Source organism: Chenopodium album, chromosome 21 (genome assembly GCF_948465745.1).
Source record: "Chenopodium album chromosome 21, dcCheAlbu1.1, whole genome shotgun sequence".
Lineage (NCBI taxonomy): Eukaryota > Viridiplantae > Streptophyta > Magnoliopsida > Caryophyllales > Amaranthaceae > Chenopodium > Chenopodium album.
This window is the reverse complement of record NC_137854.1, coordinates 1,337,239-1,360,487: the sequence shown is the minus strand read 5'-3', so window position 1 is coordinate 1,360,487 and position 23,249 is coordinate 1,337,239. Positions and strand designations below refer to the sequence as shown.

At 35.6% G+C, this 23,249-nt stretch overlaps 2 protein-coding genes across 4 annotated transcripts; both read left to right on the top strand.

The window, feature by feature from the left end:
• Nucleotides 1-1,363: 1,363 nt before the first annotated feature.
• LOC145600997 (ADP-ribosylation factor-like protein 8a) lies at nt 1,364-5,721 on the top strand. The gene is made up of 5 exons (XM_081656897.1): nt 1,364-1,515; nt 3,940-4,054; nt 4,203-4,324; nt 5,113-5,274; nt 5,431-5,721. The coding sequence occupies exons 1-5, from the start codon at nt 1,478-1,480 to the stop codon at nt 5,546-5,548; spliced, it is 555 nt and encodes a 184-aa protein (XP_081513023.1). The 5' UTR covers nt 1,364-1,477; the 3' UTR covers nt 5,549-5,721.
• A 1,174-nt stretch (nt 5,722-6,895) lies between these two features.
• LOC145602698 (pentatricopeptide repeat-containing protein At5g67570, chloroplastic-like) lies at nt 6,896-22,752 on the top strand. 3 transcript variants are annotated; one of them, XM_081658865.1, is made up of 9 exons: nt 6,896-7,555; nt 7,638-7,829; nt 8,064-8,145; nt 8,258-8,449; nt 8,530-8,643; nt 8,758-8,830; nt 21,009-21,166; nt 21,286-21,714; nt 21,820-22,752. In XM_081658865.1, exons 1-9 carry the CDS (start codon nt 6,972-6,974, stop codon nt 22,579-22,581), a joined length of 2,586 nt encoding a protein of 861 aa, XP_081514991.1. In that variant the 5' UTR covers nt 6,896-6,971; the 3' UTR covers nt 22,582-22,752. The 3 variants fall into 3 exon arrangements, with proteins under 3 accessions (XP_081514991.1, XP_081514992.1, XP_081514990.1); XM_081658866.1 differs by having other exon boundaries at nt 8,737-8,830; nt 21,063-21,166; XM_081658864.1 differs by having other exon boundaries at nt 8,737-8,830.
• The last annotated feature ends 497 nt before the right edge of the window (nt 22,753-23,249 follow it).

The following is a 23,249-nucleotide window of genomic DNA, read 5'->3' as shown; positions in this document are numbered from 1 at the left end:
GTGACAATATATAGTAATACGGATGCGTTTGTGGCGGCTTCTTTTCTTACTAGTTACTACCTTTTGCTCTCCTCTAAGGAAGGCTTTTATTTTGGTCGACATTGATCACTTATATATTGGGTATTTGATATCACTATATATAGTTTTCCCCGACAAATCACTCCTTAGCCTATCCACCAAATGAGGGTATCATGCTACTTTTCTAGTTTTCTTTCACTTTGTTAAATTGTGATGAAAACCATAGAAGAAATACCTATAATTTAAAGAGTTAAGAGAACAATCAGTATATTTTTTTTTTTTCTTTTGAAATAACGATTGATCATTATTTGTTTGTCTATAACTCTATAATTAAGTTCCAATTGAATTATCGGAATTTTAATTAACATTATACTTTTGCTATTTTTTATAATTACAGCACACTTGCTTGACATGTTATTTGAAAAACTGATATGAAAAGTTAAATTGACAAATTAAGCTATAAAACTAATATCATAACAACTTAACACCAATTTCTTATTGGTGGTAAAATTATCTCAGTTAATTAACCTTTTTTTACTTAGTCCCTTACCTTCTTAGAATGCGTGTTAAAGTTACCTTACTTTCACTTATTTCAGGTGTAATAAGTTCAAAAAATTTTAGTTAAGTTCAGATTAGTTCAGTTACCCAAGTATAAATTACAATTAAAATAAATTTTAATAATGTGTAATAAGTTGAAAATAGTGAAAATCGGTAAATAGAATACATTCTAAATAAACAGAGAAAGTAAAAAGTATAATTTTGAAACAAACCTTAACAAAAGTTGATTAGCATGACTGCATGAGGCATATCTGAAAAAGCCCTAGTATTTGGGATGGGCTGGCCGTAGAAAATATCCGGGCTAGACAGTTTTAATATACAAAAGCCCAACCCAACAATATAATGGGCTATAACAATAAGAAGAGCAGATCATAGCCCATTAGAAGAATAATAGAAGATTCTTCTGGAAGCCGACTAAGCTAATAACACATACTGCCAGATAAGCAAACTCTGTCAGACATGTGGACGCCGGTCAAGCCGCTATATAACTCCACTCTCTTAAACGACGCGTATCACTCTCAACCCAACCAAAACAATGAGCGTGAAATTCACGCCACAAAACAGCGAGTACATTCATTTGACACCCTGTATGATTGGTCCACAAATGCAAAGCACGTAGAATACGGGTCCGTGTAATTTGAGCCCCAAATCATAGCATGGGCCCACACTTTTTATTTATTAAAATAGATAAATTAATTACTGCCCCTCCTTACCCACTAATATCTCTCCACCTATATTCTCTAATAAAAATAATTTAATATAAATTGTGAAATTTCTTTTTTTGTTTTTTTTTTTTCATTTCATTTCAAGGTCAAAAGAAAAGAAAGAGCGAGTGAGGGAGAGTATATCCTCGTAGATCTCTCTCTCTTCTTTCTCTCTCTAACTTTCTTCTTCCGTAGCCATGGGTATCTGGGAAGCTTTTCTTAATTGGCTTCGAAGGTTTGTCTCTCTCTCCTACTTTTTCATCTTCTTTTTTAATTTTCTTGTTTTTTTTTTTTTTTTTTTTTTTTTTATTAAGTTGTGCTGAATTTTGATTTCATTTTTGTTTGTGTTATTTTTTTGGTGAATTGGTCTGAATTTTGAATTTTGGAGATTAATTTCTGGTAACGGATTGAAATTTTTCATTTTTGAACTGTCAGTTTTTAAATTAGGTTTTAGGTGCTTGTTTTGGTTAATCAATTCGATTTTAAATGACATTTAATTGATAATTAATGATTTTTATGAAACTGAACTGGAAGAATCGAGGTGTTATTACAAAATTTGAGGTAATTCCTATACAAAATGTTGTTTTTGCATGATTTTTAAAGGCCTAGACACATCGCAGCAACTGATTTTATGTTTTTTCATTTGTTGATACTATGATTTTTAATGAAATTGATAAGTTTTATGAAATTGATTTTATTAAAATTTTATACTATAATTGAAATAATGTTTTTTGTCTTTTGGTGTTGGTGAATTGGGAATAATTACAAGCTTTGCATCATCTGCTACACAATCATACTTTGTTTTTATTGTTTTTAATAATCTCAAAAGAGAATATATCTAGGGTTTATTTTATCAATGTATGATTGTGTACTGCCTCTAATGCCCCATGCTGCTGTATCATTTATGTGCTGTGTTTGTTCAACTGCTACTATGTAAAATCATGTGCGCATTGTCCTTTTCATGATCACCATGTCTGTCGGTACTAATTTGTCAATTCGCTGTGCTCGAAATGGCTTTAGATGATCTAATTAGTATGGCAAGTTCTTCTATGATCCTTGCCATAATGCCAACGTAGGCGATTTTAGTGGTGTAACCTATATGTACTTTGTTTCATGGATGACTTGTGTTATTTTGTCTTTCTGTATCAGATGTATGTTTTATGCGAACCTTCATTCGTTACGGAGTTGTTTTTGATAGCTTGTATAGTATTTTTTTTTTTTTTTTTCCCATTTGCCTTCCTTATATATTTATGAACTTACCTTTGTCTTTTGAATTTCAAGTATTAGTCTTTCTGTTGGAGAATAATTCCTGGTAGTAAATTGAAAGCTTCTATTATATTGTCGGAATTTTCTAATTAGGTTTTTAGGTATTATTTTTAATACTAACTCCGTTACAGGTTATGTGCAACGATTTGACATAAAGTAGAGAGGGAAAATGTCTAATCGTTGCACATAACCTGTAACGGAGGTAGTAATTGATTCGAATTAAATGATACTAAACCTGCAAAAATACAAACTGTGAGATAGTTCCCCTAGAAAACGTTGCATTTGTTTGGTTTGTAAAGCCCTAGATATTTCATACTAACACGAAGAATAGTCAACTACTTTGATTGTGTTTGCGTTGAAATGGTAGTAACTGTCTTCTTTTGTTGTCAAGATGAGAATAGTTTACAAGCTTTGCAACATTTGCAATATATATAGACTTATATGACCTATGGCTCTTTATCATTAACATGCTGATTTTGTTCAACTAATATTATGGAAAATCACCTGTTTTATGGTACTAGTATGCCAATTCTCTGTGTTCTGCAGCTTATAAGAGAATTTCCTTCTGATTATCAATTTATTATGGCAAGTAGCCAAGTAATTTTATGGTCTTTGGTAAAATAGGCACTTTTAGTATGGCAAGAACTCCTGTGATCCTTCTATAGATTTCATTATTTACTATGTCAATCATTGTTATAAGCAAATCCATCATACGTTACAATTATTTTTAATGGCTTTTTTTTTTTTTTTTTTTTTTTTTTTTAGTATTTTTCTGATTTGCCTTCCTTTTTACTCGAAGTGAGAATATCATAAACAAATTGGTGTTAAACCGAACACTGAGCTAACATTTCAATCTTGAGGTGATTCCACTGTAAAGTGTCTTTTTTGGCTGATTTGTAAAGCTCTAGATATGACACCTCATAGTCTCATACTAACTAAAAGTATAGGAAAAATTTTCGATTATGTTGGTTTTTGTTTGGAAATAATTTTTTTATGCTGTCGTGATGGGAATAATTCCATCTTGTAATGTCTGCTCCACTTTATGGGAATAATTATAACTAGGGTTTTTACAAATGCAGGCAGCCTTTTATTTCCCATGCTTCTGTAGTTCTGTATGTGTTATTTTTTGTTCAACTACTATTGTGGAAAACCATATACTAATTTGTCAATGCGCTGGCTCAAATTGTTTGTAGATAATCTGTTTAGTATGGTAAATACTCCTATGATTCTTTCTGACGTATGCAATTTTAATCTTTCCGTCTGTTGTTATCAGCGAATATATGATTATTATGACATTAATTGCGATGGCTTATACAAGTATTTTTTTTTTTTTTCATTCTCATTCCTTTTTAATTACGAACTTACCTTTTTTTCCTCCCATATCTTCTTGTAGCCTTTTTTTCAAGCAGGAAATGGAGCTGTCATTGATTGGACTTCAGAATGCAGGAAAGACTTCTCTTGTTAACGTTGTGGCAACTGGAGGATATAGTGAAGATATGATCCCAACTGTAAGGGTTTGATTGCCTTAAAATTCTATTCTTCGATTCATCTCTTGATTCTTATATATTATTTTATGCTTCTGTAAATAGGAAGATGTGAAAAAGATGCCATTTTGAAAATTATATAAACATCTTCTTGTTCGGATTTGATTGCCAGGTTGGTTTCAATATGAAGAAGGTTACCAAAGGGAATGTTACAATAAAGCTGTGGGATATTGGAGGTCAACCAAGGTTTCGTAGTATGTGGGAGAGATACTGCCGTGCTGTCTCCGCTATTGTGTATGTGCCCTTTTTTTTTTCCCTCTCTTTTTATATATTGCTCTGTTCTTTCTTCGATTACGTGCTTTGATTTCTCTGCTTGGCCTTTCATCACTAGATTTGCTCAATGTTCTATTGTACTTTGAAATGTTGTGAAGCTAGGGAACAGTGAACCCTATTACGTGGTCAAGTTTGGTATGCTCAAAATTTGTAGTTATGATTCCTTGTTGGACAATCTTTACAAAGACAAGGTTATATTGGTCCTTAGAACCCTAAACAACTAGACGGGGTCATCTAGTTATCTTAGGTGCAATAAGCCAATAATGCATTATGCTGTACTGATATTCAGACCGTGGATCTGATGATCTTGTCCATGATATGTGCCAACAAACCAACCGTTTTGAAGATTTTAATAGCATCCTTGTCTTCCTAACTCCTGAGTTCTAGCTAGATTCAGTATTCTTTTGCTGCTAGCCTCCTAGTCTTCCTGCCAATTTGTCTGTGTCCTACCATTGCTATATGTATTAGTTATATGACTTATATCACGTATTCACGTGTATATCTTCATAAGTGTGCTTCTCCTTCTGACTGTCTTGTGTTATGCATACATCTGCATGAACCAGTTGATAAATTTGCTGGATTATGTAATTTACAGTAACAGGATTAGATGTAGTTTTTGCCGTCATGTCCTTTCTTTTTTTGTTTTATTACTCTCCTTTCTAAGCTGCGAATTTAGCTCCTTGTTTTGATGCTTGAAATTATGACTTTCATTATTAGCTTGATAATGGGTGAATCTATATCTGTTGCAGTTACGTTGTTGATGCTGCTGACCATGATAACTTAGGCATATCAAGAAGTGAACTTCATGATCTGCTTAGCAAAACTTCATTGAGTGGCATCCCTCTCCTGGTGCTTGGAAACAAAACAGACAAGCCTGGAGCTATCTCAAAAGAAGATTTTATGGAGCAAATGTTAGTCCTTTTTCCTGTACTTCACACTAACTTGACTTTTCTCTAATGTACTTGAATGGGTCGTGTGCATGTTTTTTTAAGAGTCTTGTATGAGTAACCTGTAGTGTAAACTTTTTTGAGACCAAGTATCGGCGCTTAAAAAAATTTCTTGTGCAGGGAGCTCAAGTCAATTACAGATAGAGAGGTATGCTGTTTCATGATCTCCTGCAAGAACTCAACAAACATTGATGCAGTTATTGACTGGCTTGTGAAGCACTCTAAATCAAAGAGCTAAATAGAAGGCTTATCCTCCATATTCTTGTGTTGAAGTTTTTATTAAACCTTGTTTATTAGTGAATTTATTAAACTTTGACATGGCTGTGTCGATATCCCTTATATACAGCTTTATAGTGGGTGTACATCAGGGTTTGTTTGTGAATGAGAGGATTTCTGGTGTGTTTTCCTGTCTGTCTCTTTCATCTGTCGTGGCTGATTTTTAGAAAGTTTGTAGAAATGTGTGCTTGTGCTTAATCAGGTTGGTCGTGTCAGTTTGGGTTCGGTATAGGCTGTTTTCAAATTGCTTTTGGTTCATACTATGCTTTAATTCGTACCTTGTTTTGGATCTCTACCAAATCATCCTATGGAATAGGAATAGGAATAGGACTTCATGGACCCATCGTTAATTCGTTATGCATCCTACCTTGTTTTTTTTTTTTTTTTCTTGTGGCAAATGAGGACTATGCCTCAGTCAAAAGACTCAAAAACAAGATGTTAGAACAAGTGACTAAATGTGACAGCCATTTCTGCATAACATCATGAAGAAGTTTCTTGGAACCCGGAGGATCATGAAGTAAGCTTGTTGGATTGTGCAACCCTTTTGGCTTACTTGCTAGTCAGCTCTGGGGTGTAACCTAGTGGATTGGCATGCCACGGGTTGTAAGTATGTGGCCGATGTTATTTGTTTGGTTGTACATTCATTGACAGGAACATTTAATTCAGTTGAATTTTTTTCATTTTTTTCCCAGCAAAAATTCTGATTATTGAATTTCTAACTAATGCCTCTCCAGCAAAGTTCTAATCTACTATTCAACTGGCGTTAACCAGAAAAGAGGAACACAACTGACCAAAAGTTACATATTTGGAAATATGGGGTGAATAATAATTTGGAAATTTTTTAACCCAAAAAATAAAATAAAGAAATTTTTTCAATGATGTACTTTGTAAAATCTGGGCTGATACTTGGATAGTTGGATATCTAAATGAAAAATGAACACGGTAACAACGGAACAAAATCTTCACAGCTTTGATTTCTTTTCCCTCTCTAGTTCAATATTGTCATTCGATCCTCTCATTAGATCACACTATATCATATTATCAATATCACAAATGTCTTTTAGTTCACATCTGACAATGAGCCATAAATGAAAGCACCTCTATTATTTGACTATTACTTTATCTATCCTACTCCTTAATTTACTTAAACGAACCATATCATATTAGGACACGGTTCGAGATGTAATATCATATATCCACGTACATGATAATTAGACGAAATATCCATGTATCCATTACCACGAGTACTAATAACTAGTAATTAACTAATTACTACTCTAGTAGAAATTCATCAGCAAAAGTCTTTTCAGATAATATCACAAAACCTCCCCAAAACCCCTTGATACGTGCCACTCGTTTGAACTCCTCATCAAAATTCATCAGCAATGGAGGTTTTCGCCGGAGCTCCGGCACTTCCAAGCTGCAATTCCGTCGACCCAATTACTGAACAAATCAAACAAAGACTTCTCAAAAAAGGAGTTCAGCCAACCCCTAAAATCATCCACACTCTCCGCAAAAAACACCGCCAAAAATCCCTCCGCAAATCCAATCGCCTTGCTTCTCAATCCCCTGACGAACCCCTCTCTCTATCCCAGAAAGAAACTTTATCTCATGAAGCTTACTTCCAAACCATTTCCCAGGAATATAGAAATTTCAATAAAGCCATTAATTCAAAATCCCAGAGCTCGAATTTGGTGGGAAAGCCATGGGAATCATTGGAGAGAGAAAAATTGAGGGAATTGGCAAGTGGGTATGAAGAAAGAGATTCTGATTTTGGTGGGAAATTGAAGTTTGAGCATTTAAGGGAATTGGGTTTGATTTTTGAAGAGAGAAAGGTTGAAGATTTGTCTTCATTTTTGGATGATGATGTTGAATTGGAAGAGGGTATGATTGAGCGTGATGATTTAAGTGGGACATTTGCTCAACGTCGAGTTTCTGAAGCTGAAGCTATCAAAATCCTTGTTAATAGGTGAAACTCTCAATTTTAATTAGGGTTTATGAATTTGTTTGTTTTATATTTCTGGAATGTGGCTAATGAATTGGTAGTGTAGGCTTAGTGTTCGTGAGATAACAATGAAGGATTGGAAGTTTACAAGGATGATGAAACAGTCACGGCTGCAGTTTACTGAAGATCAGTTGCTTAAGCTTCTTGGCCGGCTCGGCGACCGGGGATGTTGGAGGCAGGCCATTGAGGTTGTGGGATGGGTATATAGCAGAAATGAGCATAAACATTTCAAAAGCAGGTATATTATGTGATTTGTTTTCATTCTTGGGGTTTTTGATGAATTGTTTAATGGTTATTAATGTGGAATTTTTTGTTTGTTTTTCCATTAAGTATATATTTAAGATATATAGTACAGTTAATGACGAGCTATCTGTAAATAATGATACTGTAATGATGATAGAATATGAGTCATCGACTTTGGGATTTCTAAGTTCTAAGCTATACTTTTGTTCTTCTTTCGCCTGTGTCAAAGGTTTGTGTACACCAAGCTTCTTGCAGTTCTTGGGAAGGCAAGAAAACCACATGATGCTCTTCGAATCTTCGAGCAAATGCGTGTAATGAGAATATTTAAAATTATTACTTGACAGTTCTTAAGATTCTTTTCAAAATTTTTTATCGTAATTCTTTTATCGTAATTCGATGAGATCTTCAATTTAAGTGCCATAGGGGGATTTCCACATCTATCCAGACATGGCTGCTTACCATAGTATAGCTGTTACTCTTGGCCAAGCCGGAATGGTGAGGGAGCTGATGAGCATTATAGAGCGCCTGAAGGAGAAGCATTCTAAAAATATTAAGAATATGCGTTCCAAGAGCTGGGATCCCACCCTTCAACCTGATATAGTAGTATTCAATTCTGTAAGAGGGTCACTGTTTGTTGTCGACTGAAATATTCTGTTTGTGTTGTATGCCAATTGAAAATAGTTTAATAATTGTAGGTACTGAATTCTTGTGTCACTTCCCATCATTGGAAAGGGGTCTCATGGGTCTTTGAGCAATTGAGAAAGTCTGGTCTAAAAGCCAATAGTGCTACGTATGGACTTGCAATGGAGGTAAAGAACCCTCTTGTTGTTTCTTTGTACCTTGTTTATGCTTCGTTATTGTCAAATTACGTTGCTCAAGCTTTTCTGATGTCTCTTTGCTAGGTGATGCTACACTCTTCAAAGTATGACCTAGTTCATGAGCTGTTTCAGAAAATGACAAAAAATGGCAAGTCTCCAAATGCTCTTACTTACAAAGGTATGTTGCTTGACCTCTCCCTCTCTAGTCCTTTATTCATCCAAACTAATATTTTGACCCCGGCAGACATCCCCCACATTCATATTTGGAACATTTCGAATTATGAAGGTTGGAGTTTGGGATGCTTTTAATGGACACTATGGGACCCTAGGATGCCAATTGTGTAGTTGGACTGTTGGAAACATATTTTTTGCTTCTTAACTAACAATTCAGCATGTTTTTAGACATGCCTCTGTCGCTCCTTCTACTAATGCCTAATTAATTCAAAAAAATAAAAATAAAAAAGATGTGTAATAAAAAATGGTTTGCTCCAAAATTGTGTATTAGCCTTCATAATTACAATACTTTCGACTTTCCGGAAACTTGTTGGTGGTCAATATGTTTCTTGTGAGCCCTGTGAAAATCCGGGAGGTCATATTTGAATGGTTAAACTGTTTACTTTTTTTTTTTAGGAAAACTGTTTACTTTATTTCATAATTATTAATTTAGTCAATTTTTTAGCACACCTCCCATTGGTCTTTCCACCTTTCTTATATTACATTATGGTTCCAAACCAACGTTTATGCCCATCTACTTTAGTTTCGGAAGTTTGTTTTCCAAAATTGCTCGAAATTCCTACATCTACTGATGTGCTTTCATAAACACTTAACTTTTTCAAACAGGGTTGAAGGTCGAGATGCTACCTTGGGACCCCGACAAAGATGTTTGGATTTATTTAAATTTCTTTTTCAACTTTCAACTTTGTTGGTTTTAGAACACGTCTCCCCCGGATCTTTTTGACTTTACCTCTATGGTCCATTATGATTCTAAAATTCAAACCCACATATACGACCCCAAAATATTCCCCACCCTTGCCTTAATTATTGAAAATCTTACCTAAATTGTTTCAAAAAAATGTATAAGAACTTTCGTTATTGTAACTTTTTTTTTTTTTAATGCTACCCATAGGATCCCTCGAGCAAGAGCCTTTTAATCTTATAATTTAGCTAGTTTTCACTCTCCTAATATGATTGAATTAAACTAAACTCATTCTTAGGGATATATAGACAACTTTATAGGTGTCTTATGGTTCCAAACTAACTTATATAACCTCCAGGGGACCCCACACATTCCATTAACTTTTGAAAAAAAAACAAATCTAAAATTATCTCGAAATCGTAGATTACAACCCTCAATTTTTGACAATTTTTTACTTTTGGACTTGTTAAAAAAATTGTCGAGATGATACCTGTAGGCCCAAATACACTCTAGGGGGTCCATTTAGATGGGTGGAACCATCCACTTTGCTTTAAATTGTCAATTAGAGACATCAACATCTTACGCCTTTTTCATTAACTCAAAGGCCACCATGGACATTTATTACAACATGTAATTATCATATACAGAAACAAACGACATTATATAACCTTGAAATGATCCCCTATTATCTCAAGATTCTTTGACACTGGTCATCGGCCTCGTAAATTGCTTTGATTTCGTGCATTATAGCCTTTAATTTTGGATAATTTTTTTACTTTTCTAGGTCTGAAAAGGAAAGAGGTCATGTTCTATCCCATGGACCCTATGTTACCCTGAAAAACTATTTGGGTCCATCTTATTGCCTTTTAACCAATAATATAGCTGACTTTCACTCTCCAAATATGATAAAATCAAGTAAAACTCATTATTGGGGCAGTGTAGATATCTTTGTAGGTGTCTTATGATTCCAATCTGACGTATATAATCTCAAGGGGCACCCCACACGTTACGTTCATTTTTATTAAAAAAATCTAATATTTGCTCAAAAACGTGGATTATAGTTTTCACTTTTGGACAAGTAGTTTTCACTTTTGGACAAGTTTTGACTTTTTTGGACTCGTAAAAAAAAATTGGCAAGATGATACACATAGAATCAAATACACTATAGGGGTCTATTTGGGTATGTGGAAATATCTACTTTGCTTTTAATTGTCAATTAGAAACATCAACATCTTACGCCTTGCCTTTTTCATTAACTCAAGGCCAGCATTGACATTTATGACAACATGTAATGATCATATACGGTAACAAACGACATTATATAACCTTGGGATGTGTCCCCTATTATCTCGAGATTTTTTTATACCAAGACCATTAACCTCCTAAATTGTTTCAATTTTGTGTGTTATGACCCTTAATTTTGGCTATATTTTAATTTTTCCGGGTTTGGAAGGAAAGAGATCATTGTGTTTCCCATGGACCCTATGTTACCCTAGGAAACTATTTGGGTTTATGTTATTGCCTTTTAACCGATAATTTAGCTCGTTTTCACTTTTCTAATATGATGAAATCAAACTAAACTCATTCTTAGGGCTTTATAGAATCTTTTTAGGTGCCTTATGGTTTCAAACTTATTTATATGACCTGCAGGGGCACCCCATGCATTCCGTTCATTTTTGGAAAAAAAATCTCGAAATCGTGTATTATAATCTTCAATTTTGGACAATTTTTTTACTTTTTTGAACCTGTTAAAATAATTGTCGAGATGATACCCATAGACCCAAATGCACACCGGGGGTCCATTTGGGTGGGTGGAACTATCCACTTTGACTTTAATTGTCAATTAGAGATGTCATCTTACTTCTTTTTCAGTAACTTTAGGCCACCAAGGACATTTATGATAACATGTGATGATCATATATTGTAAAAAACGATATTATATAGCCTTGGGATGTATCCCCTATTATCTCAAGATTTTTTGACCAATAACCTTCTAAGACCTATAACCTTCTAAATTGCTTCGATTATGTGTATTAGCTTTCAATGTTGGATAATCTTTTACTTTTAAAAGTTCGAAAAGGAAAGACGTCAGAGTCTTTTCCATGGACACTCAGTTACCGTTACCGCGGGATAGTATTTGGGTTTATCTTATTCCCTTTTGACCAATAATTTAACTAGCTTTCACTCTTCTAATATGATTGAATCAAACTAAGCTCATTCTTGGGGATATATAGATCTTTGTAGGTTTCATATGGTTCCAAACTAACTTATATAACCTCCAACACATTTCGTTCATTTTTGGAAAAAAATCTAAAATTCGCACGAAATCGTGGATTGTAGCCTTCAATTTTGGACTTTTTTAGACCTTTTAAAAAAATTGTCGAGATTATACCCATTGACCCAAATACACAACGGGGGTCTATTTGGGTAGACGGAACCATCTACTTTGCCTTTAATTGTCAATTAGAGACATCAACATCTTATGCCTTTTTCATTAGTTCAAGGCTATCCTCAGAACTCGACCTGAACCGGCAATGATCTGAACCCAATCTTACCCGGACAATGGGGTGAAACTAGTGTCCTGTAACCCGACTCGACCTCCGACCTGAACGTTACCATATGTTTAACCGACAATCGATTTGATCCAATACTTTTTGGCCTGAACCCGAACCTGCTCCCGATGTGAGAGTAACTGTCAACTGATTTAATCTAACCGCACAACAATCTGTACCCGAACTAGTACTCCACCCAATTAAAACCTATATCCACTCAAACCTGTCTCACACACAACCCGAACCTAAAATTGAATCCGATCTGAATTTGGCACGAATTGAACCCTATATATATCCGAAAAGGTAAACGACCCATAATAAACTCAACACCTGACACGAACTTGAACCCGATATGAGGCTAGATTGACCCGACATAACCAGATCCTAATTTAACCCGAGACATGATTTGACCCAACCCAAATCCGACTTGAATACCCAAAGCGACATCTCTACTATAATACACGAAATCGGAGTGATTTAGGAGGTGTTGGGAGCTTGTGTTGGAATTTCACGGAACACTACGGGATGAATCCCGAGATCATATAATATTGTGTGGACCCATATATGACCATAATCCGGCAACGTAAATGCCCCGTGAGAGCTTCTAGCCAATACAAGAGGCATTACGAAAACGGGTAAAATGAACATTTAAAGGCAAATTGGATGATTCTACCCACCCAATTAAACTCTCGGAAGGTATTAGGGATCATGGTAAACATCTCGACAATTTTTGTTTCCAAGCGAAAAAAGGTCAAAAAATTACAAAATTGAAAGATATAATCCACAGTTTTTGAGGAGCTTTTTGAGGTTTCGGGGCCCAGTAGCGAAAAGTGTTGAGACCCTAAAGTTGTCAAAAATTGACCCGACCCGAGGACCCGACCTTAACCGACAATGATCAGAACCCAGCCTGTACTCGAACAATGGAGTGGATTATAGCCTTCAATTTTGTAATTTTTTGACCTTTTTTCGCCCGGAAACAAAAATTGTCGAGATTTTTACCATGGTCCCTAATACCCTCCAAGAATTTAGTTGGGTGGGTGGAACCATCCAATATGCCCTTAAATGGTCACTTTATTCGTTCTTAACTTGAAGTGATTTTGTAAAATCAAGCCTACCATGGACATTTATGACAACATATAATGATCATATGTGGTTTCAAACGGATTTTTATGACCCTGAGATATATCTCTAAGGGTCTCAGGGCCTCAAGGCTTTTCGTCACCGGACCCTGAAACCTCAAAATTTCCTCAAAAAGCGTGGATTGTAGCCTTCAATTTTGTAATATTTTGACCTTCTTTGGCGCGGAACTAAAAATTGCCAAAATGTTTACCATGGTCCCTAATACCCTTCGGGAGTACAATTGGGTGGGTGGAACCATCCAATATGCCCTTAAACGGTCATTTTACCCGTTCACAACTTGCAGTGATTTCGTAAACTCAAGCCGACCACGGACGTTTATGACAACATATAATGATAATATATGGTTTCAAACAACATTATATAACCCCGAGATGTATCCCTTAGGGTTTCATGACTTTTTGCCACCGTGGCTCGAAATCTCAAAATTTCCTCAAAAAGCGTGGATTATAGCCTTCAATTTTGTAATTTTTTGACCTTTTTTCGCTCGCAAATAAAAATTGCCGAGATGTTTACCATGGGCTCTAATACCCTCCCAGAGTCTAGTTGGGTCGGTAAAACCATCCAATATGCCCTTAAACGGTCATTTTACCCGTTCACAACTTGTATTGATTTCGTAAACTCAAGCCTACCACGGATGTTTATGAAAACATGTAATGATCATATGTGGTTTCAAATGGAATTACATGACCTTGAGATGTATCCCTAAGGGTCTCAAGGCTTTATGCCACCGGGCTCCGAAATCTCAAAATTCCTCAAAAAGCGTGGATTATAGCCTTTAATTTTTTTCAATTTTGTAATTTTTTGACCTTTTTTCGTTCGGAAATAAAAATTGTAGAGATGTTTACCATGGTCCCTAATATCCTTCGAGAGTCAAATTGGGTCGGTGATACTATCAAAAATGCCCTTCAACGATCATTTTACCCGGTCACAACTTGCAGTGATTTTGTAAACTCATGTTTACCACGGATGTTTATGACAACATATAATGATCATATATGGTTTCAACCGACATTATATAACCCCGAGATGTATCTATTAAGGTTTCAAGACTTTTCTTCACCAGGCCCCGAAACCTCAAAACTCCTCAAAAAGCATGGATTATAGCCTTCAATTTTGTAATTTCTTGACCTTTTTTTGCCCGAAAATAAAAATTGTCAAGATGTTTACCATGTTCCCTAATATCCTCCGGAAATACAATAGGGTTGGTGGAACCATTCAATATTCCCTTAAACGGTCATTTTACCCGTTTACAACTTGAAATGATTTCGTAAACACAAGTCTACCATAGACGCGTATGACAACATATAATGATCGTATATGGTTTCAAACGGTATTATATAACCTCGAGATGTATCCCTTAGGGTTTTAAACCTTTTCGCCATCGAGCCCTAAAACATCAAAATTTCCTAAAAAAATCGTGGATTATAGCCTTCAGTATTGTAATTTTTTTGACCTTTTTTTGCTTGGAAATAAAAATTGCTAAGATGTTTACCATGGTCCCTAATATCCTCCGGGAGTCGAATTTGGGTCAGTGGAACAGTCTAATATGCCCTTAAACGGTCATTTTACCCGTTCACAACTTGAAGTGATTTTGAAAACTCAACGTATCACGTACGTTTATGACAACATATAATGATCATATATGGTTTCAAACGGCATTATATGACACCGAGATATTCCTAAGGTCTCAACACTTTTCGCCACCGAACCCCAAAACCTCCATCTTTCCCCAAAAAAATGTGGATTATAGCCTTCAATATTGTAATTTTTTGATCTTTTTTCGCCCGAAAATATAAATTGCTGAGATGTTTACCATGGTCCCTAATACTCTCCTAAAGTCCAATTGGGTAGATGGAACCAACCAATATGCCCTTAAACGATCAGTTTACCCGTTCGCAACTTGCATTGATTTTGTAAACTCAAGCATACCACGGACGTTTTTGACAACATGTAATGTTCATATGTGGTTTCAAACGGCATTATATGACCCCAAGATTTATCCTTTAGGGTTTCAAAGCTTTTCGCCACCGTGCCTCGAAACCTCAAAATTTCCTGAAAAAGCGTCGATTGTAGCCTTCAATTTTGTAATTTTTTGACCTTTTTTCGACCGGAAATAAAAATTTTCGACATGTTTACCATTGTCTCTTATACCCTCCAAGATTTCAATTGGCTCGGTGGACCTATCCAATATGCCCTTAAATGGTCATTTTACCCGTTCACAACTTGAAATGATTTCGTAATCTCAAGCCTATGACGGACGTTTATGACAACATGTAATGATCATATGTGGTTTTAAATGGAAATATATGACCTCGAGATTTATCCCTTAGTGTCTCTAAGGCTTTTCGCCACCGGGCCCTAAAACCTCAAAATTCCTTAAAAAGTGTGGATTATAGCCTTCAATTTTGTAATTTTTTGACCTTTATTCGTCCAAAAATAAAAATTGCCGAGTTGTTTACCATTGTTTATAATATTCTCCGGGAGTCAAAATTGGGTCGGTGGAACCATTTAATATGCCCATAAGCGTTCATTTTACCCGTTCACAACTTGTAGTGAATTCGTAAACTGAAACATACTACGGACGTTTATGACAACATACAATAATCATATATGGTTTCAAACGGCATTATATAACCCCGAGATGTATTTCTTAATGTTTCAAGGCTTTTCGCCACCGGCAACTAAACCTCAAAATTTCTTCAAAAAGCGTGGATTATAGCCTTCGATTTTGTAATTTTTTGACCTTTTTTCGCTCGGAAATAACAATCGTCAAGATGTTTACCATGGCCCATAATACCCTCTGGGAGTCCAATGGGTCGGGCTAACCATCCAATATGTCCTGAAACGGTCATTTTACCCGTTCGCAACTTGTACTGATTTTGTAAACTCGGGCCTACCTTGGACGTTTATGACAACATATAATGATCGTATATGGTTTCAAACTGCATTATATGACCCCGAGATGTATCTCTTACGGTCTCAAGGCTTTTCGCTACTAGGCCCCAAAACCTCATAATTTCCTCTAAAAGCTTGGATTGTAGCCTTCAATTTTGTAACTTTTTTGGCCTTTTTTCGCCCGTAAATAAAAATTGCTGAGATGTTTACCATGGTCCCTAATACCCTCTGGGTGTCCAATTGGGTTGGTGGAACCATCCAATATGGTTTTAAACAGTCATTTTACCTGTTCACAACTTGCATTGATTTTGTAAACTCAAGCCTACCACGTACGTTTATGACAACATATAATGATCATATATGGTTTAAACGACATTATATGACCCCGTGATATATCCACTAGGGTCTCAACACTTTTCTCCACCAGGCCCCGAAACCTCAAAATTTCCTCAAAAAGCGTAGATTATAGCATTCGATTTTGTAATTGTTGACCTTTTTCGCCCGGAAATAAAAATTGCCGAGATGTTTACCATGGTCCATAATACCCTTTGGGAGTCCAATTGGGTCGGTGGAACCATCCAATATGTCCTGAAATGGTCATTTTACCCGTTCGCAACTTGCACCGATTTCGTACAACTCAAGCCTACTACGGACGTTTATGACAACATATAATGATCATACATGGTTTCAAACGACATTATATGTCCCCGAGATGTATGTCTTAGGATCTCAACACTTTTTTCCATCGGGCCCAACGTTACAAGGTTCGCGGTACGGAGCCACGAATCGCGATCTGATTCGTGCGAACCGGAACGCGGAACAAACGCGACCTGGGTTGTTGGTGGTCGCGAACTAGAACGCTGAAGGTGGCGACTCCTAGTTGTGGCTGAGCAAACACGGTTGTTCTTCCTCTGCAACCTTTAATGGCTTGTTTTCCAACATTTTCAATGCAGTTTTCTCTCTCTTTCTTCTTTCACGTGTATTTACCTATTTAATTTCTGAAGTTTTTGAATTTTTTCTCCCTCCTCTCTCCTGATTTACCTAGCAGTAACATTTTTTTTTATTTTTTAATTTGTGCACAGACTGCACACTAAGGGTGGCGGCTAGGGTTTTGTTTTAATTGGTAAAGAGCTTAAAGGCCTTAAACCTATATCTGGCTATCAACAACTTGGGCTTTTTTTAAATGAACAACTTGGGTTTTTTATTATATTTACTTTTTTTAGCAATCCACCCACCTGGATACAAAAATCTATCAATAAAAATCACCCATATAATTTTTTTATTAATTTAATTATTTCGTACCCAATTGTACCGGATTCACCACGTGTAGCGTTCCGCGTATTCGTTTCCGTACCACGTTTCGAATCGAATACCGTCCCATGTAACGTTGATCGGGCCAGAAACCTGAAATTTCCTCAAAAAGTGTGGATTATAGCTAGAGTTGTCAAAAACTGACCCGACCCAAGAACCCGACCTTAATGGGCAAAGATCTGAACCCAGTCTGTACTCAATCAATGGGGTGAAACTAGTGACCTGTAATTTGACCTGACCAAACCCATTTGATCTAATACTTTATGACCTGAACTCAAACCTGCCCCCGAGATAGTAACCGTCAACCGATTTAATCCGAATCGAAAACAATCCGAACGTGAACTAGTACTCGACCCAATTAAAACATGAACCCGAGTCACGGAAGGTTTAATAAAATTTTATATATCTTTTATTCAGCTTATATACTGGTATAATTCTAAAACCCCCAATCCGATTTAATAAAATCTTTTATTCAGTTTATATAACTTTTGTTCTCTATTACTCGTATTTAGGTTTAATAAAATCTTGATGATGCTTGATCAAATTATGGAAGGCGTAATTATATAGTTCAACTTGGCCACATCGATATTTATTAGAATTGAACTTGAACCCGACTCAACACTAACCCAAACCCGAATGCACCATCCGTTTTACTCATCCAAACCCGATTCAACACAATCTAAACCTGAAATTGAACCCGATATTATTTATCTCGAATTGAACCCGACCTATACCTAAAAAGGTGAACAACCCGTATAACTTGAACTGAAATTGACCCGACGTGAAACTGGACCTGATCTGAAGCTAGATTGACCCGACATAACCTGATCCTGATTTAACACGAGACCTAATTTGACCCAACCCAAACCCGACTTGAATACCCGAATTGACGGCTCTAATTATGTACAATGACAAACGATATTATATAACCTTGGGATGAATCCTCTATAATCTCGAGATTTTTTAATAGTAGGACCAATAACCTCCTAAATTGCTTTAATATTGTGTGTTATGACGTTCAATTTTGGCTAATCTTTTTGTTTTTTCCGTGGAAGGAAAGAGGTCATGGTGTTTCCCATGGACTCTATTTTGTTTCATCTTATTGTCTTTTAACTAATAATTTAGCTAGTTTTCACTCTCCTAATATGATTGAATGAAACTAAATTTATTCTAAGGGCTTTATAGACATCTTTATAGGTGTCTTATGGTTCCAAACTAACTTATATAACCTCTAAGGGCACCCTATATATTCCGTTCATTTTTGGGAAAAAAAATCTAAAATTAGCTCGATATCATGGATTATAGCCTTCAATTTTGGACGATATTTGACTTTTTTGGACCCGTTAAAAAAATTGTCGAGATGATATCCATAGACCCAATTACTCTCCGATGGTCCATATGGGTGGGGGGAACAATCCACTTTGCCTTAAATTGTCAATTATTGACATAAACATGTTATGCCTTCATCAATAACTCAAAGTCCACCATGGGCATTTATGACAACGTATAATGATCATATCCGGTAACAAACGTCATTATATAACCTTGTAATGTATCCCCTATTATCTCACGACTTTTGAAACCGGGACCTTTAACCTCCAAAATTGTTTCGGTTTCGTGTATTATAGCCTTCAATTTTAGATAATTTTTTACTTTCCAAAGTCCGAAAATAAAAGAGGTCATGTTGTTTCCCATGGAAACTATGTTACCCCGGGATACTATGTGGGTCCATCTTTTAACCAATAATTTAAATGGCTTTTACTCTCCCAATATGATTGAATCAAATTAAACTCATTATGGGGCTGCATAGACATCTTTGTAGGAGTCTTATGCTTCAAAACTAACTTATATAACCTCAAGGGGCACCCCAAACATATCGTTCATTCTTGGAAAAAAAAAATCTAAATTCGCTAGAAGTTGTGGATTATAGCCTTCAATTTTGGACAATTTTTGACCCGAGATGATACCTATAGATCCAAATACACAAGAAGGGTCTATTTGGGTTAGTGGAACCATTTTCTTTGCGCTTAATTGTCAATTAGAGGCATCAACATCTTTTTCATTAACTTAAGGCCACCATTGACATTTATGACAACGTATAATGATCTTCTCCGGTAACAAACGTCATTATATAACCTTGAAATGTATCCTTTATTATCTCACGATTCTTTGACACCGGGACCTTTAACCTCCAAAATTGCTTTGATTTCGTGTATTATAGCCTTCAATTTTGGAAATTTTTTACTTTTCCAAGTTTGTAAATGAAAGAGGTCATTGTATTTCCCATGGAACCTATGTTATCCCGGGATACTATTTGGGTCCATCTTTTAACCAATAATTTAGCTGACTTTCACTCTCCTAATTTGATTGGATCAAATTAAACTCATTATTGGGGCTGCATAGACATCTTTGTAGATGTCTTATGCTTCAAAACTAACTTATATAACCTCAAGGGGCACCCCACACATTCCATTCATTTTTGAAAAAAAAAAAATCTGAATTCGCTCGAAATTGTGGATTATAGCCTTCAATTTTGGACAATTTTAGACCCGTAAAAAAATTGTCGAGATGATACCTATAGATCCAAATACACTATGGGGGTTTATTTGGGTGGGTGGAACCATTTTCTTTGCCTTTATTTGTCAATTCGTGGCATCAACATCTTTTTCATTAACTTAAGGCCACCATTAACATTTATGACAACGTATAATGATCATATCCGGTAACAAACGTCATTATATAACCTTGAAATGTTTCCCCCTATTATCTCACATTTTTTTGACACCGGGACCTTTAACCTCCAAAATTGCATTTTATCGTGTATTATAGCCTTTAATTTCAATTTTGGATAATTTTTTACTTTTCCAAGTCCGAAAATGAAAGAGGTCATGGTTTGGGTCCATCTTTTAACTAATAATTTAGCTGGCTTTCAATCTCCTAATATGATTGAATCAAATTAAACTTGTTATTGGGGCTGCATAGACATCTTTGTAGGTGTCTTATGCTTCCAAACTAACTTATATAAACTCAAGGGGCACCCCACACATTCCGTTCATTTTTGGAAAAAAAAGATCTAAATTCGCTCGAAATTGTGGATTATAGCCTTCAATTTTTACCCGAAAAAAAAAATTGTCGAGATGATACCTATAGATCCAAATACACTACGAGGTCTATTTGGGTTGGTGGAACCATCTTCTTTGCCTTTAATTGTCAATTAGAGGTATCAACATCTTTTTAATAAACTTAAGGCCACCATTGACAATTATGACAACATATAATGATCATATCCGGTAACATACGTCATTGTATAACCTTGGAATTAATCCCCTATTATCTTGCGATTTTTTGATACCAGATCAGTAACCTACTAATTTTCTTCAATTTCGTGTGTTATGGCCATTAATTTTGGCTTATTTTTTATTTTTCCCGGGTTTGGAAGGAAAGTCGTCATGGTGTTTCCCATGTACCTTATGTTACCCTGGCTACTTTGCCTTGTCCTTACTTTACCTTGCATTATTGGCTTACTTTTGAGTTTTTGTTAGTTCTTGTCAGAACATTTTGGAACGAAGGTAAAGTTGATGAAGCTGTGCGTATAGTCAGGGACATGGAACAAAGGGGAATAAAGGGATCTGCCAGCGTGTACTATGAACTAGCGTGCTGCCTTTGCAACAAAGGAAGGTGGCAAGAAGCAGTGATGGAGGTAAGCTGCTACATGGATCTGGATTGCTTGTTTTTGTTGTGATATCTATGAATATGGAACTTTTATCGCACTTTATCCTTTTCTAGAAAGGTTTTTTTATCTTCTGAATTCATTGGCAGATTGAGAAGTTGAAAAAACTGCGTCTTACAAAACCATTGGCCGTGACTTTCACTGGCATGATTATGTCTTCTATGGATGGTGGATATGTTGATGATTGCATATCTATATTTGAGCACATGCTAGATCATTGTCCTCCAAACATTGGAACTGTAAATGCTATGTTAAAGGTTTATGGGCGTAATGATATGTTCTTAGAGGTTAAGGAGTTATTTGAGAAAGTCAAAGCTGGATACAAAGATTTTCTGGGTGATGGTGACACTCCTCTAATCCCAGATTTATATACATATGGAGCAGTGCTTGAAGCATCAGTTTATGCACATCAGTGGGAGTACTTTGAGTATGTTTACAAGGAAATGTGCCTTTCAGGATACCAGTTTGATCAGGAAAAACATGCAGTACTGCTTGTCGAAGCATCAAAAGCAGGCAAGGTAAAGCAATTGAATTAATTCAAGAATTCTAATGCAGTCTTTATTTTGATAGTTTCATTGTGCAAAATATTTTATCATTATTAAACATTTTAATTCCTTGTGCAGTGGCATTTATTGGAACATGCCTTTGAAACAACTTTGGAAGCTGGAAAAATCCCACATCCAATGCTATTCTCTGAAATGGTCTACCAAGCAATTATTCAGGATGATTACGAAAAAGCTGCCAGACTTGTCAATTCAATGGCTCATGCTCCATTTCAAATAAATGAGAAAGACTGGACTGATCTCTTTAGAAAGAATAAGGATAGGATCAGTGATGAACACCTTAAGAAATTATCCACTACACTTAGTGAATGTGATTTGTCGAGTGAATCAACGGCCTCAGAACTGGTGAAAGCTTTGCTATCTATATGTGGGTCAGCACCAGCTGAGAACACCTTTTGTAGTGATTCATATGCTGCCAAGGGCACCTGTGTCAATGGAAGAATTGCATACTATACTGGTGGACACCAAAAACTGCTTAATGATGACTTCTACCAAGATAAAATAACAGTTGGTCAATCTAGTGATGGAAAGCCCGGTATGAATGAGCTTCATGCAGTTAGTTCAGGTGGTGGTTCTGATGAAGATGACAAAGCCAGCTTGTGCAGCAAGTCATCTAGCTTTGTTGATGTGGCCTCTGATAAAATTGCTTGTTTAGGTGAGGATTTTTTACATGTGCAATCGCATAGTCAAGATGCCTTCGATGAAATGTTAACATTTGATGATTGGGATTCTAAAGCCAGCGCTATAGATGATCCAGGATTACCTTCAGCAGATGAAATATTGCAATCTTGGAAGATAAATCAGGAAAAAGTATGGAACTAGTGCCTTCTTGAGCTCTAGTTGGAGTATCAGTGTTGTATTGGATATACTGATAAACTAGTTAGTGACCCGGGCGATGCCCCGGGTTTCTTTCTTCTCTTTTTATTTTTTTTATTTTTTTTTGGTATGGAAGATTGTGGATATTACTTAATTATTCTTTTTATGTTGGTATAATACATTTTCGCAACTAAAAAATATTTAAACTTTGATAGGAAAACTTTCAATAAATAAATCACATTAATACATACCGTTACAAATTAAGTGGGTCAAAGCAATTTAAATACATTGTAATTATTGTAATTATTCGTCGTTTTAATTGAGCTCAAAATAAATACACCGGTTACAAAACTTATTTTGGGTGATGAAAATCAATTTAATTGTTTTTTTGTAACAACTGATTAATTGATTATTATACAATCAATACTATAATACAATTAATTAATTTATCATACAATTTATTGACACATATTTAACATGTACATGTAATTGATTATGTGGCAATTTGATTGATGACGTGGCTAAATAAGAAGAAAAAAAGTGACACATGGCGATATGACACTCCTTGCCTTTGAGTTTTAATAATAATATTGATGATTAACTTTTTTTCTTTTTTTTTTCTTTTTTTTTATTTTTTATTTATTTATTTTTTTTTTTTTGAAGAAGAAAAATGA

What these genes read in the sequence shown, in the direction of transcription:
- LOC145602698 (XM_081658864.1), top strand. Translation starts at nt 6,972, where the DNA reads ATGGAGGTTTTCGCCGGAGCTCCGGCACTTCCAAGCTGCAATTCCGTC. An exon ending in CATAAACATTTCAAAAGCAG is followed by an intron (nt 7,830 to 8,063) that starts GTATATTATGTG and finishes CCTGTGTCAAAG; the next exon opens with GTTTGTGTACACCAAGCTTC. An exon ending in AAGCATCAAAAGCAGGCAAG is followed by an intron (nt 21,715 to 21,819) that starts GTAAAGCAATTG and finishes TTCCTTGTGCAG; the next exon opens with TGGCATTTATTGGAACATGC.
- LOC145600997 (XM_081656897.1), top strand. Translation starts at nt 1,478, where the DNA reads ATGGGTATCTGGGAAGCTTTTCTTAATTGGCTTCGAAG. An exon ending in TTTCTTAATTGGCTTCGAAG is followed by an intron (nt 1,516 to 3,939) that starts GTTTGTCTCTCT and finishes ATCTTCTTGTAG; the next exon opens with CCTTTTTTTCAAGCAGGAAA. An exon ending in GAAGATTTTATGGAGCAAAT is followed by an intron (nt 5,275 to 5,430) that starts GTTAGTCCTTTT and finishes TTTCTTGTGCAG; the next exon opens with GGAGCTCAAGTCAATTACAG.